Source organism: Amblyraja radiata, chromosome 6 (assembly GCF_010909765.2).
Source record: "Amblyraja radiata isolate CabotCenter1 chromosome 6, sAmbRad1.1.pri, whole genome shotgun sequence".
NCBI classification, from domain to species: Eukaryota; Metazoa; Chordata; class Chondrichthyes; order Rajiformes; family Rajidae; genus Amblyraja; species Amblyraja radiata.
Window position 1 is genome coordinate 56,792,855 of NC_045961.1, and position 15,765 is coordinate 56,808,619.

A 15,765-nucleotide genomic window follows, 5' to 3' on the forward strand; every position below is an offset into this window, starting at 1 on the left:
ATTTGTGTGACCTCCCTAATGCAGCTGTGTGCAGCAAACGGCAAGATGTGGCAGAGATCAGTGTTTGCAGTCTGGAATTGGTCTAGGGCGAGAAAGTTGAAAATCAAAACCAAATTGGCCTTTGCAGATAAAACATTGTAGGCTCATATAAGGTTATATTTGAGGTTACAGGAAGTCACACTGCAGACAAAGAATGCAATTTGAATACTGGTCTTTTAAATTGTGTGATTTCAGGAGATATGGTATTAGTAAAACCTATTTTCTACAAGTAAATATGTTTCTCAATCAGTGAACCTCTCACAAGACACATTGTGCACTTTGCTCTACTGTGAGTTTCATTTGGGGAAGTTTTGGGGAAGGGGTTAGGGCTAAGCAAACCACTATCAAAAGGTCCAGACGTGAATTTTCCAACAGGTCCAAAGATACCCAGAAATGTATACAGAATTGCATTATTCTAAGTTAAGCTGCTTTTGAACTGCATGTCATTGATCTTTTTTATTTATGAGGTGGGGAGTGGGATGACTGGGTAATGGAATTTCTAAGCCCTCCTGTTTAAAGTTTATCCACTGTTCCACTGCAGTATTGGCCAACAATATTTTGAATAAGCCTTTTGGGACCAGCAACCACTGCTCTACTAGGTTTAAGATAATTATGGATAGGGCACAGCGGGCCCACGAGTTTAAATGCTAAATTGGGGCAAGGCCAACTTTGAAGGTGTGAGGCAGGAGTTCGCTCAAGTTGATTGGAGCAGGTTGTTTGCAGGAAAAGGAAGTCAGGAAAGTGGGATGTTTTTAAAATGTGCTGACAAGAGTTCAGGACATGCACATCTCTGTTCGAGTGAAGGCAAGGCAGGCAAACATAAGGAAGCATGGATGATGAGGGAAATTGAGTGTTTGATCAGGAGTAAGAAGGCATGGGACGGGTTTAGGCAGCTGGGATCAGGTGCATCCATGGAGGAGTTTCGGGAGCAAGGAGCAAACTAAAAAAGGAAATCATAAGGGCAAAAGGGAAACAGGAGGTAGCTCTGGCAGATAACATTAAGGACAATCCTAAAAGATTTTGTGTACGTAAAGGGAAAAAGGGTAACCAGAGAGTGTGTCCCCTCAGAAATCAAAACGTCAACTCCACATGGAGCCACAGGAGATGGGCAAGGTCCTCAATGAGTGCTTCTCTGTTTTTAGGGGAAGTCACAAAAAAAAGTGTTTTCCAAACAGTTGGTATTACAGTCAAAGAGGTGCTGAAGGTCCTGATGCATTTGAGAGGTAGACAAATCCCTCTGGTCTGATCAGATATATCCGAGGACATTGTGGGAGACCAGAGAGGAAATTGCAGGAGCCCTGGCTGAAATTTATGAGTCTTCATTAAATAAAGACGAGATACTGGAAGATTGTAGCATGGCAAATGTGCCTCTATTCAAGAAGAGCTGCAGGGAAAAGGCTGGGAACCACAGGCCAGTGAGCTTAACATCTGTGCTTGGAAAGATACTTCAGTAGTTCATCTGCCTTACCTGTCAGGCATCTAACATTGAAATAAATGCAACATCCATTGTTTTGTCCTCGCTCTCTGTCCTGCATCTGCTTATCCTGTCCACTGAACTTGGTGTCAATGACTTCAGTACCAACTTCCATCCTCCCACCTGCCTCACGACTGCATTGAATCCCATCTTGTTGGAACCCTCCTGAATAGCACTGACCTGACTGCTGCTGATGCTCCCCTCCGAATGGTCATCCCACCCTAACCGTATTCAAAAGGGTAATCTTGTTTTTGATGGGAATGGTCACATGGGATTCCTTCACTCTCTGCCTAATCCCTTTCAAAGTGATCATCCATCTACTTCCTGCCTGTACTTGAGATGTGACCACCTCACTATAACTCCTATCTACGAATCTCATTCGTCGAGATGATGCTGAAGCTGTCCAGCCGCAGCTTCAGTTCACGGACAGTGAGTGAGTCAGGAGCTGCAGCTGGACACGCTTCCCACAGATGGGGCGGCTCAGTGCCACAGCGGTAAAGTTGCTGCTTCCAGCGCCAGAGACCCGGGTTCGACCCTGACTACAGCTGCTGTCTGTATGGAGTTTGTATGTTCTCCGTATGTACAATGGACTTTGTACATTCTCTGGGTGCTTCGGTTTCCTCCCACACTCCAAATACGTACGGGTTTGTAGGTTAATTGCCTTTCTTTAAACCAGTAAATTGTCCCTAGTGTACAGGATGATCGCTGGTCGGCGCGGACTTGGAGGGCCAAAGGTGCTGTTTCCACACTGCATCTCTAAAGTCTAAAGGTGTAGTCCTTAATGACACTAAGCTTCCTTGACTTCCCATTTCCTGCAGGAGGAGCATAACATGGTCAAACTGCTGCGCTAAGACCAGGGAAATCACTTATAGAATCTGTACTCACCTTTAACATCACATCCTGGTTCACCCTCACCTCTGTTAAAGACAAATCAAAGCTTTCCCGGATCATCAATCAAGCAAGCAAAATAACTGGCAAAACTCAAAATCAATTATCAGTACTCCACATCCAGGCAGTTAAAAGGAAAGCCAACCTCATTACACAGGATCCCACCCACCCCCTGCACAATTCCTTCCAACTTCTGCCATCAGGCCGCCGATATAAAGTCCCCCTATCCAAGAAAAACATCCATAAAAACTCATTCATACCCATTGCCATAAACAGCTTAAATAAAAAATGAACAAGGGACAAATTAACCCTGACGTACTATCACTTTACACGTATCCACAACTTTTATCTTGTTTATTTTTACAGTTTTTAATCTTTATACTTGCTTTTAAGATCTATACACACTGTATGTGCTCGCAGAAATCTGTGTTGTATGACTGCTTATCAGTACATTGTCCTGTTTGTATGTTGAGCCACGTCAAAGAAGATTTTCTGTTACGACAGACAATAAAGTTTTCTGAATCTGAATCTGAAACGTTACACTGCAAATAAAGACTTTAACGCTGTAATCCTTTGCTCAGCCTCCTGGCCAAAGCCTCGTGAACCAAAGCCTCAGCACTTACCCTCAACAAAGCACTTGCAACTCAACATACAGCCTCCCCCAACACAGCCACTCCCAATAGGCCATAGGTTGTGTCTGTCTTCCTTTTATACACCGCTTGGAGCTGTCACTCCCCGATGATCATGGCTTCTTTTTAAAACTCCTGCACTGCTTCTCTCAGCTGCTCACTAACATGTGAAACTGAAGTTGGTGAACTGATGAATATTGCTCTGCTGAATAGCTCAAAATAATTCACAACATTCTGATAAACAGGAAGCTAGAAAAGGATGGTGAGAGAAAATGTCTGTATTCCAAATTGTTTGTAAATTCTGCCTGATTACCTGGGGTATTCCTTAGATAAACAAAATAATTTCACGCGTAAACATCGCTGTAGAATAGCAAACCTATTGAGAAGTTCTAGAATTACATTTTTTTAAATATCTGCTGTTCAATATATTTCAGGCTATATTAAAGATGGCTGGTACGGACAGAGGACAGAGCAACAGATTAATTCTAGGATTTGTTATTTTTTTAGCAAACTGACTTAACTTTAAAGATCAAGAAGAAAAATATTTTTATATTTATTGTAAATACATCTATTGTTAATGTATTCTTTTTGTTGAATACATTTCAGATAGAGCTGAAGGAGCCTTGGCATGAATTCATTTGTGTTATGTTTACTTGTCAAAGAACAGAGATGCCAAGGAAGTGTGAAAAATAGCTAGAATATGACCATTAAAGAACAGGAAGAGCTGATAACATTTCATTGGCTTTTTATTCAGGCTTTGAGTTTATCAGAAGACCTACATCTGCCTCAGCACAAGTAGAATTTGATAGACTGTAATAATAGAAAGGCTCAGCATATGACTACCTTATTATTTCAGTATCACTTTTTTACATTTTCAGAATGTTGCTTGGTTTAGTCATTGTCAGGCTGCTTTTTTCCATTGTCGTAGTTCTCTTCATCACTCTGATTTACCAACTCAAAAAATTGCTTCACGCAACAAATTCAATGCAGAGATTTAATACAAATAATACTGAAGTATCTACACTTGTCAGTCATGCTTCTGACAATGTACTGGCTCTAATCTGATATTACTGTCCAAACCTATTTTGTTCATTTCATGTTAGAAAATGAGAAAACCTTGTGCAGGAACTAGATTTACTTGCCTTTTGTTACCCCGTTTTTCATTTATCTTTCAATTTTAACAGCAAAAATGATTTTATTTATCATAGCAATACTTTCGTACTATTTGATATTGATAAAATATTAAAATGTATCAGCATGTATGATAATAATTATTACAGTTTCTTTGCAATGAAAAGTGTTAGGACATATGCTTTAAATTCTCCAGTGCATTACTTTTCTAAATAGTTGTATAAACAATGAGAGCCATGCATCTCAGGAATATGATGGAAAATAAAAGCTTGTTATGTTCTATGGTAAATGCAGATATGTTCCTTGAGAAAATAATTTGCCAGATGTACTTAAGATGTTTTAGACATTTTTGCATAAATGCTTGGGAAGAGGAGATACTTGAAGTCTTGTGTCCAATGCTTTCATACAAACTGAAAAGAAAGGAAGCTTGCTAGAAATGTATCCCTGGTCAAATCAATGAAATGAGCTTCAAATGAAGAACAGAATGTGCTGATGTGACCATGTAACATGTTTTAGTGCCACTAGTCACAGATGAATTTCTTGACAGCTAACCTCCTTGATGTTTTATTTTCTATAAAATAAATAACAAGGAATTATTTGCTTGTTTCAATGAATGATACATATATAATCTGCATCAAATATATAAGTGCAATGCAGGAAGTCTAGCAGGCCTTTCCTTTTTACATAGTGAGTGGTTAAGTAAAAGTTTTTAACCATATTGTAAGGAAGCCATGGTGTAAAATGTTATACAGGTGAAGTATGGGTGTAAGCAGATAAAATAGTTTAGTTTTAATTAAATAAAGCATTTGTGCAGAGAAGCATGGTTTTGCCTATTCTTGAGTAAGGACCATTTAATTCAGGTCACAAGAACAGGATCTAATATTGTTCCCTGATTTAAATTGCCACTCGTGTAGATGTAGATACTGTCAGTCAATTCCAAGAACTGCACGATTAAATCTAATTAACCTGTTAAAAAAACAACTTTAATCCAGTTACTGCAGCAACTGAAGGCCCCTACACAGAAAATGGTACATTCTTTAAAATAAGTATTAAGATGAAACCAACACATTTTGAACTTTAATATAAATAATTAAAACATTAAAATGAACCTTTTGTAATTATTTTAATCCAACTTCTATTGCAATAGCTTGTGGATGTGTTCAGTTGATTGTGTTTTGTTTTCCTTTGAATGCTTATACATGTGCAATATTTTGTTCCAATTGAGAAACCTGTAGAAATAGCTTTATTAATATTATTTTTACATTGCTTCAGTGTTTTGTGTTCCATTTATTACTATAAAATGTAGGAAGCAGAATGAATTAACTGGTGTATTTTTCCCAACAGTGAAATTGGATTTGAAGGCAATGTGGGTCAAGCAATTGCCTCTATATTGTTGAATCCTCTATCTATTATACTTTCACATATCACTTTCTAGTGGGAGCTCAAGATATGTAAATGTACCTTTTAGTGTTGATTAATTTTACCATAAATATAAAGTTTGAGATTTGAGGTAAAGTGAAAATCTGGATGTACAGGCCTCTGTGGCTAATTATCTTCTCCACAACCTCTTACATAGCATCTATCTTACAGTATTGCAGTCATTGTGATAGTTTTGTGATTGTGAATTCAACTTTAAATCCATGGATTGATCTTCTTAATTCCTAGACAATCGGCTGTGAAGTTGATGTTTAACTTTTTGTGGGTTGCAGGAACATTTCTTTAATGAAATAAAAGGTGAAGAAAAGCAGAGATGAATCGGTTAGCCAAATGTGTTCAAATAACATGCGAATATTCCATTCATAAATGATGAAAAAAATAATTCCACTAAGATCATTATTTTTACAGATACATTACCTTCCCCTGATGTATGCTTTTAAGAAACAGTTTAAAACTCATTTAATGCAGAGTTATGAGGATTGGCAGATGTTGAGATGAGCACAGCCCATTTACGCTTCAAGTTTAGATCAAAGTTGGTTCCAACTGATCAAAAATCACACATCTCCCTCTTAAATTACTGCAGTCAGTGAATAAAAATCGCCTATGTTGTGAAGGTACATCCACGTTGCTCTTGGTTAGGCAGTTATAAGATGTGGAAAAAACATGAATAATGAATGTTTCCCAGCACCTGCCATCTTTCTTACTAAGTGGCAGAGGTTATGAGCTGAAGAGATGTTGTAAAAGAAGCCTTGAAGAATTCTTGCAATAGATTTTGTCATAATATATGTAGCAAAGTGCAGCTGCGATGGAGCACTGAATATAATTCCAATCTAGTGGTGCTTTCCTTTACCTTGGGATAAAGTTCAACACCTTGAGCACAATTAAGGTATAATTGTTTTGACCTGAAAGTCCTTGTTCCTGATGGAGTGAAAATACAAGGAAATTATCTTACTTTTCTTGTTCAGATTGAGTTTATAAAAATTGTTTTAAGTAGTGGATTTTGCTCAATTCTTCTATATATATCAAAACAATAGGAATATAACCATTTGAAGTTTGTATTACAGTTTCACCAATAGGATTATGAGAAATTTATGGAATATGTCAGAAATACATTTAGAAATTTATTTTTCTTTCTTTTGACAGGAACACTTGAAAAGGAAGTCTTTAGAAGAAGCACGAACTGACCAAACAGAAGCCAATGGTTCAGCAGTTTTAAGCCCCAGTAATATTGTCTTTGAGACTTCACTCTGAGCAGAGGAAAAGGAAATTGGAGCACCTTTTTTTAACAATAAAGAAAAATGCTACTGGAAAGGATTGTTTGAACTAAATAAACATGAGCTACAAATCAGCAAAAATTTGCACCAAATTAATTTTAATTTAATTTTTTATTCCCGAGCCTGTTTTTACTACAGTTTGCAGCATTTAGGTGTATAAAATTTGAAATTGAGATTATACAAAAAATGTATTTATGCTGTCATCTAAAATCAATATTCCCTTCAAAAAGATAACGTCAGATACAATAATTACAAGAAAAAAATTTAAAAATTTGGGGAAGGAGACAAATTTCATCGTTAACATGGTTGCTTCTTTGTGATGTCAAGTTTGAATAGAATGAAACTACCCTCACTTTGCTTCTGACACCCTCCTCCAATTGTTTTCGATGATATGAAAAGATCAAACAGTGAACTTGTAACCCACTCATTGTATCTTGCCTGGTCCATTACTTCAGAGTTCTTGCAGACTCTGGATATTTCATTGTTTCTTTAACCTTTTGTCTGCTCTAGATCTGAGGTTCCGTCATGAAATTTGAAAATATGAGTAAAGTTTGTATTTTGCTCATTAATTACAGTTTTTCATAATCAATACAACCAATAAACCAGCTTTGTTTATTTGGCACATAACTGATTCACAGGTCTACAATTAAAGGTTTGATTTTATTTAGTTGAATATCAGAAAATTCAGTAGTTGAAAGGAAACTTTATACCATATAAATTTTGAAAATGTCAATATAAACTGAATTTACAATTCTGAATACTACTCTTGTATATAATACAGTTGATTTGTTTAATCTTCAGCAGCAATGGCTTACTACATTTTGAAATACTCGATGCCTTAATAGTTATAATAAAAGTTACCAAAGTTGTACAAACAGTCTTTATCTTTGAATAACTACATTATTACATTTTATTGTTCCTTAATAAAATAAAATTATGAGGTGTTTTATAAGAAAAGGATGAGACAAATCAAAAGCTGCAAAAAAGAACCTTTAATTTTTCAAAACCAGAGTTTTTTTTAAAAATTGTTTAAATTGATGATGAATTGGACTTATTAGAGTGCCTCTGTGCAACAGAGTGCCTCTGTGATGGATTCTTAGAGCAGCTTGTACTGGAGCCTACCAGGGAGAAGGCAATTCTGGGTTTAGTGTTGTGCAATGAACCAGATTTGATAAGGGAGCTCGAGGTAAAAGAGTCATTAGGAGGTAGTGAACATAATATGATAAGTTTTAATCAACAATTTGAGAAGGGTAAATCAGAGGTCTCGGTATTAAAGTTGAGCAAAGGGGACTGTGGAGCCATGAGGGAGGAGTTGGCTAAAGTTGACTGGAAAGATACCCTAGCAGGGATGACAGTGGAACATCAATGGCAGGTATTTCTGGGAATAATGCAGAAGGTGCAGGATCAGTTCATTCCAAAGAGGAAGAAAGATTCCAAGGGAAATAAAGGGCGACCGTGGCTGACAAGGGAAGTCAGGGAGAGTATAAAATTAAAAGAGAATAAATATAACATAGCAAGATGAGTGGGAAGCCAGAAGATTGGGTAACTTTTAAAGGACAACAGAAGATAACTAAAAAGGCAAAACAGGAAGAAAAGATGAGGTACGAAGGGAAGCTATCCAAGAATATAAAGGAGGATAGTAAAAGCTTCTTTTGGTATGTGAAGATGAAAAAAACTAGTTGAGGCCAAAGTTGGACCTTTGAATTCTGAAAAGGGTGAATTTATTATGGGGAACAAGGAAATGGCAGATGAGTTGAATAGGTACTTTGTGTTCACCTTAGTGAAGACGGATCCAATCTCCCTGATGTACTAGTGGCCAGAAGATCTAGGGTGGCGGAGGAACTGAAGGAGATCACATTAGGCAGGAAATGGTGTTGGGTAGATTGATGGGACTGAATGCTGATAAATCCCTAGGGCCAGATGGTCTGCTTCCCAGGTTACTTAAGGAAGTGGCTTTAGAAATTGTGAATGCATTGGTGATCATTTTCCAATGTTCTATAGACTCAGGATCAGTTCCTGTGAATTGGAGGGTAGCTAATGTTATCCCACTTTTTAAGAAGGGCGGCAGAGTGAAAACGGAATTATAGACCAGTTAGCCTGACAACGGTGGTGGGAAGATGCTGGAGTCAATAATAAAAGATGCAATAGCAGCACATTTGGATAGCAGTAACAGGATCGGTCCGAGTCAGCATGGATTTATGAAGGGGAAATCATGCTTGACTAATCTTCTGGAATTTTTTGAGGATGTAACCAGGATAATGGACAAGAGAGAGCCAGTGGGTGCAGTGTACCTGGACTTTCAGTAAGCATTTGATAAGGTCCCATATAGGAGATTAGTGGACAAAATTAGAGCACATGGTATTGCGGGTAGAGTGCTGACATGGATAGAAAGTTGGTTGGCAGACAGAAAATAAAGGATGGGAATTAACAGGTCCCTTTCAGAATGGCAGGCAGTGACTAGTGGGGTACCGCAAGGCTCGATGCTGGGACCGCAGCAATTTACAATATACATCAATGATTTGGATGAAGGAATTCAAAGTAACATTAGCAAATTTGCAGATGACACAAAGCTGGGTGGCAGTGTGAACTGTGAGAAGATTGCTATGAGGATGCAGGGTGACTTGGACAGGTTGGGTGAGTGGGCAGATGCATGGCAGATGTAGTTTAATGTGGATAAATGTGAGGTTATCCACTTTAGTGGCAAAAACAGATTATCTAAAAACAGAAGGCAGATTATTATCTAAATGGTGTCAAGTTGGGAAAGGGGAAGTACAACGGGATCTGGGGTTCCTTGTTCATCAGTCACTGAAGGTAAGCATGCAGGTTAAGCAGGTCGTGAAGAAAGCGAATGGCATCTTGGCCTTCATAACACGAGGAGTTGAGTACAGGAGCAAAGAGGTCCTCCTGCAGTTGTACAGGGCCCTAGTGAGACCACATCTGGAGTTTTGTTTGTAGTTTTGGTCTCCAAAGTTGAGGAAGGACATTCTTGCTATTGAGGGAGTGCAGCGTAGGTTCACGAGGTTATTTCCCGGGATGGCAGGACTGTCATATGCTGATAGATTGGAGCAGCTGGGTTTGTATACTCTGGAATTTAGAAGGATGAGAGGTGATCTTATTGAAACATATAAGATTATTGAGGGTATAAGAACGCTAGAGGTAGGAAACATGTTCCCAATGTCGGGGGAGTCCAGAACCAGGGGCCATAGTTTAAGAATAAGTGGTAAGCCATTTAGAACAGAGATGAGGAAAAACCTTTTCACACAGAGTGGTGAGTCTGGAATTCTCTGCCTCAGAGGGCGGTGGAGGCTGGTTCTCTGAATGCTTTCAAGAGAGAGTTAGATAGAGCTCTTAGGGATAGCGGAATTAAGGGATATGGAGAGAAGGCAGGAACGTGGTACTGATCGTGGATGATCAGCCATGATCACATTGAATGGAGGTGCTGGCTCGAAGAGCCGAACAACCTACTGCACCTATTGTTTATTGTCTATTTTATGCGAACTTCAATTGTTCAGTGGTAGTAGACATCCAAAGATTAATTTAGTAAAATTTTAGACTTGTTCAAAACAGTAACTTTGTGTGGGTTGGTATTGATGGTGTACAGGTGCAGAATGAAAATAACCATGGAGTATACATATGTACATTGTTGTTGTTCGTCCTTCGTAGTCGAAGAAGACCGTGACTTCAGTGTTTTTGTTTGTGGGTCCGGAGGTGACTGGTGAGACTGATCCGACCCCAGAAGGCTCACCGCATATGGGATACAGTTGGGTGGGTGCTGCAGTAGAAGTTGAAATGGCTCAAGCCTTGCGCGCGGCGCGTTTCCTCTAAGCTTCTGCGGGGCGCTTCTTCTGTGGCATTGCTTCGCCTAGTTGGGCGGTACGTCCTGAAGTCAAGAATTGCGCTTGACTTGGATTAAAGTGATGGAGAGTTGCACACATTGTCAGCCTCACTTTCTCATTCAGGCCTATCTGGATCCAATGGCAAGACATAGTCAAGACGGCTGGCGATAGGTCAGGATGCAGTGGATGGCCACCAATGTTCTACGTGAACATTGTGCCCTAATTGCGCTCCACATCACTTTGCTGAGTCCACCTTCCTATCCGTTGGACCGCCAAATGGTGGTCTCCTCCGCGTATTCCGCTGGATCCAGTCTTCACCTTTCCTGAATAAGGTAATAGCCACAAGGCAGTGGAGGTTTGCATTTGGTGTTTTCCTTCACCCCTCCAGGGTGCTATATGGAGGATGCCTGTGTGTGACTTTGTTTAACGTGGGGAGACTGGTGCACAGGCAGACTGATCTGTGTCAGGTTCCGGTGGCATGAAGTCCAAGAGAACTGGAGACCCTTTTCTGCTGCAGCCTTCATCCCCCTTCCCAGCCGTTGTGACGCTCCACTAAGGTCAGCCATCGTCCTCCTCCTGTTCCACCATTGAGGTCTTGGTTGGATTGCTCTTTGTCAGAGACTTCCCCCTCGACCTTATTGCCATGGGTGTCCCTACCAGGAGCATGGTTCCAGACGGCATCACTCTCAGGATCTCAGGTCCACATACATTTCTCCACCACGACAAGATGACAATCCATGGAGAAGATATGTACATTAATATACCTAGCAATTGGTAAAGTTATGAAAAAAACTATCTGGAGGCTGTTTTGTAGCAAAAAAATATTTTCAAATGCTTAACATAAGATCATAAATGATAGGAGTAGAATTAAGCCATTCAGCCCGTCATGTCTACGCCGCCATTCAATTATGACTGATCTATCTCTCCCTCCAAACCCCATTCTCCTGCCTTCTCCCCATAACTTCTGACACACGTCCTAATCAAGAATATATCTATCTCTGCCTTAAATATATCTACTGACTGCCTCCACTGCCTTCTGCGTCAAATAATTCCACAGGTTCACCACCATCTGACTAAAGAAACTTTGTAACATAATTTTTGGACATGTTGAATCTTTGTAAATGCTTCTACCTGTTCACTTCAATAGTTCTTCCTTCAATCCTGCTTTATGAAATGACTCCATTCTCCATTTCTGTGATTCTGTTGCATCTGTTCTGATAATTATATTTCACTTTTTGGAAGTTATTTGAGATGTCGTTTTGTTCATCAACTGGCTTCCTCACTACCATTGGACTCTCAACCAAGCTTTTCTATTTCTTGCTCTAACCCCTCCTTCCAGCTAAAACACTGAAAGTGTTTCATTTTTTTTCTCACCTTATCCTCCCCAACCAACATCCACATTTAATGTAATTTCCATCACCAGCTATATCATCTCCCCCCCCCTCCCCCCCCTCAACATTGCAAGAGACCATTCTCCATGATTGTCTGGTTTACTCTTCCATCTAGACCACTTTTCCTTACAGCTCTTTTCTGCGAAGATGTAATACCTGCCTTTAACTTTTTCCCTTCCAATATCCAGGAACCAAAAATGTTCTTCCAGCAAAATGGAGGCACAAGAGACCCATATCCCTCCAATTTCCATTTCAATCCTCCCCTTCCCTGCTTTACTGTCTTTTTATCTCCTTTTCACCTCCAGCCTTTGTCACCCATCTACCAATCAAACCCACCCTCACCTAATTCCACCTACAGTGCATTCAGAAAGTATTCAGACCCCTTCACTTTTTCCACATTTTGTTACGTTACAGCCTTATTCTAAAATTGATTAAATTCTTTTTTTTTTTATCATCAATCCACACACGATCCCATAATAAAAAAGCGAAAACTGGTGTTTAGAAATTTTCGCAAAGCAATTAAAAATAAATAACTAAATTGTCTGTGGAATTCTCTGCCACGGAGGGCGGTGGAGGCAGGTTCTCTGGATGCTTTCAAGAGAGAGCTAAATAGGGCTCTTAAAAATAGTGGAGTCAGGGGATATGGGGAGAAGGCAGGAACGGGGTACTGATTGGGGATGATCAGCCATGATCACATTGAATGGCGGTGCTGGCTCGAAGGGCCAAATGGCCTACTCCTGCACCTATTGTCTATTGAAATATCACATTTACATAAGTATTCAGACCCTTTGCTAGGGCACTCAAAAATTGAGCTCAGGTGCATCCTGTTTCCATTGATTATCCTTGAGATGTTTTTACAACTTGATTGGAGTCCACCAGTGGTAAATTAAATTGATTGTACATGATTTGGAAAGGCACACATCTGTCTATATAAGGTCCCACAGTTGACCGTGCATGTCAGAGCAAAAACCAAGCCATGAAGATGAAGGAATTGTCTTATGTAAATGTGATATTTCAGTTATTAATTTTTAATTACTTTGCAAAAATTTCTAAGCACCTGTTTTTGCTTTTTTATTGTGGGGTATTGTATGTAGATTGATGATAACAAAAAATGAATTTAATCCATTTAGAATAAGGCTGTAACGTAACAAAATGTGGAAAAAGTGAAGGGGTCTGAATACTTTCTGAATGCACCGTATCAGGGTTTGTTCTTTCAGCATGAACTTGTACTTCTTCCAATGTATGGCTCACAATGTGGTCTACTCTCAATCTGGGAACATTAATGGAGAGTAGACAATTGTCTTCCAATCTCTGTTCATTTTGAAAGGGAAACCCTGAGCTTCTGTTCGTGCATCTTGAACTTTCTGGAAACAATATTAGCACAGAATGGTTGGAAGACAGAAGGAAGTCATTCAGCATTGTGCCCATGCCAGCTCTCTACCAGAACAACTCATTAGTTCTATCACTCCATCTCTTCTTCAGAGTCTTGCAAATATTTCCTCACCATATTACTTACTCAACTCTCTCTTGAACTCCACAATAGAATCTGCGCTTGATCATGTTTGCCGGGAATGTATTCTACATTTCGACAAAATGCTGTTTAAAAACGTTTTCTTCAGTTCGCTTTTATTTTCTTAAATCTTAACCTCAATCCCTTGACCAAAAAAACTTCACAATATCCAATCCGTCCAGACCTCACACCATTTTATATACCTCTAACTCCCTTGCCTAGAGATAACACAGAACAGTACAGCACAGCAAGGGGTCCATTGGCTCACAATGTGCTAAACAGGATGCCTAGTTAAACTAATCTCATCTGCCTGTGTATGACCCATTGCCCTCTGTTTCTTGCACTTTCATGTTCCAACCTAAAAGCCTCTTAACATGAGCCACGTTACATCTTAAATCTTACTATTGTATCAGCCTCCAACTCCACCTCTGGCAATGCATTTCAAGCCCCCACAACTCTATGTAAATAGAAATTGCCTCACACATCTCCATTAAACTTTTCCCCCTCTCACTTTATAGATATGCCCATTATATATATATATATATATATAATTGTGTTGGACATTTCCACCCTGGTAAAGAGGTTCTGACTGTCTACCCTACCAATGCCTCATAATTTTATATACTTCTGTCAAGTCTCCCCTCAATCCCTGAAATTCCAGAGAAAATAGTCCAAATCTAGCCAGCCTCTCTCAGTAGCTGAAACCCTCTAATCCAGGCAGTATTCTGGTAAAATACCTCTGCACCTACTCCAAAGCCTCCATATCTTTCCTGTAATGGGTTAACAAGAACTGTACGCGATACTCCAAAAGCAGCCAAACCAGCTGCATCATGAGTTCCTGACTCTTATACTCAATGCCCCTAGCAATGAAGACATGTATACCATATGCCTTCTTTACCACCTTATCTACTTGTGCTGCCACCTTCAGCGAGATATGAACTTCAAGATCTCTCTGTACTTCATTCAATGTATTAAGGGTCTTGTCATTATCTGCCAGTAACTCTTCTTGCGTTCAACTTGCCAAAGTGCAACACAACACACTTGCTCAGGTTGAATACCATCTTGCTTGGATTAAACCACATCTGCCATTTCTCCGCCCATTTCTGCAGCTAATCTATAACGCACTGATGTATATTTCTGACTGCAACAACTCTAATTTTGGTATCATCAGCAAACTTATTTGGCAACCTATCTGTATTTACATCAAGGCCATTTATATATACATCACAAACAGCAAAGGTCTCAACACAGATCGTTGAGGAACTCCACTGGTCACAGGCCTCCAGCCAGATTATCAACCTTCCACCACAATCTTATTTTACGAATATGCCAATTCCAGACCCATATGACCAACATTTCCAAACTTTCTAATCCATCATTATAACATAGTTCCCCCATCCATTCTTTTAAATCACAATCCTCTCTAATATCCGATATCCTACCTATAATTTGTGACCGGATTCGAATATAATACTCCAATTGAAGCCGGACCAGTATTTATAATTGAATTTAGTTTCAGCTAACAGTATTTTATCCACTCCAAAGCTGTTGCTTTATTTGTCAGTCTCAGTTTGTTCTTTTGTTTCTAACGAGTGGAATTTCAAATAATGAATATCTTGAAAAGATTGGTCTCTAACCAATCACAAACATTCCCTTTTTTCTTGTCCATCCATCTCCCTTTCGGTAACACACTCATTTTCTCCCTGTTCCAGTTATGATGAAGAATATTCTACCTCCTGCACCTATTTTCTATGTTTCTATGGGTTATTGACTGCGGACGATCATGCTGGCTCGAAGGGCTGAATGGCCTCCTCCTGCACCTATTTTCTATGTTTCTAATATGCCAAATATGTCCTATAAAGCTGCATCATGACATCCTGACTCTTATGCTCAATGCACTGACCTATGAAGGCAAGCATACCTTATGCCTTTACTATTCTATGTACATGTGTTGCCACTTTCAGGAAGTTATGGACTTGGACCCCATGATCCCTCTGTATATCAATGCTATTGAGGGTCCTGCCATAAATTGTGTATTTCCCCTTGACATTTGAGCACCCAAACTACAACATCTCACATTTGCTCAAATTAAAGTCCATCCGCCATTTCTCCGCCCATTTCTGTGGCTGATCTATATCCCACTGCATATTTTGACA

At 39.4% G+C, this 15,765-nt stretch overlaps 1 protein-coding gene across 3 annotated transcripts in view; it reads left to right on the top strand.

The window, feature by feature from the left end:
* Positions 1–7,749, top strand: part of abcc4 (ATP binding cassette subfamily C member 4) — a 193,398-nt gene extending 185,649 nt beyond the window's left edge. For all 3 annotated transcript variants that reach the window (XM_033022920.1, XM_033022918.1, XM_033022919.1), the window contains one exon: positions 6,742–7,749. In XM_033022920.1, coding sequence (XP_032878811.1) covers positions 6,742–6,849 — 108 coding nt within the window. In that variant the 3' untranslated portion in view covers positions 6,850–7,749. The remainder of the gene's footprint in view (positions 1–6,741) is intronic.
* Positions 7,750–15,765: the final 8,016 nt, after the last annotated feature.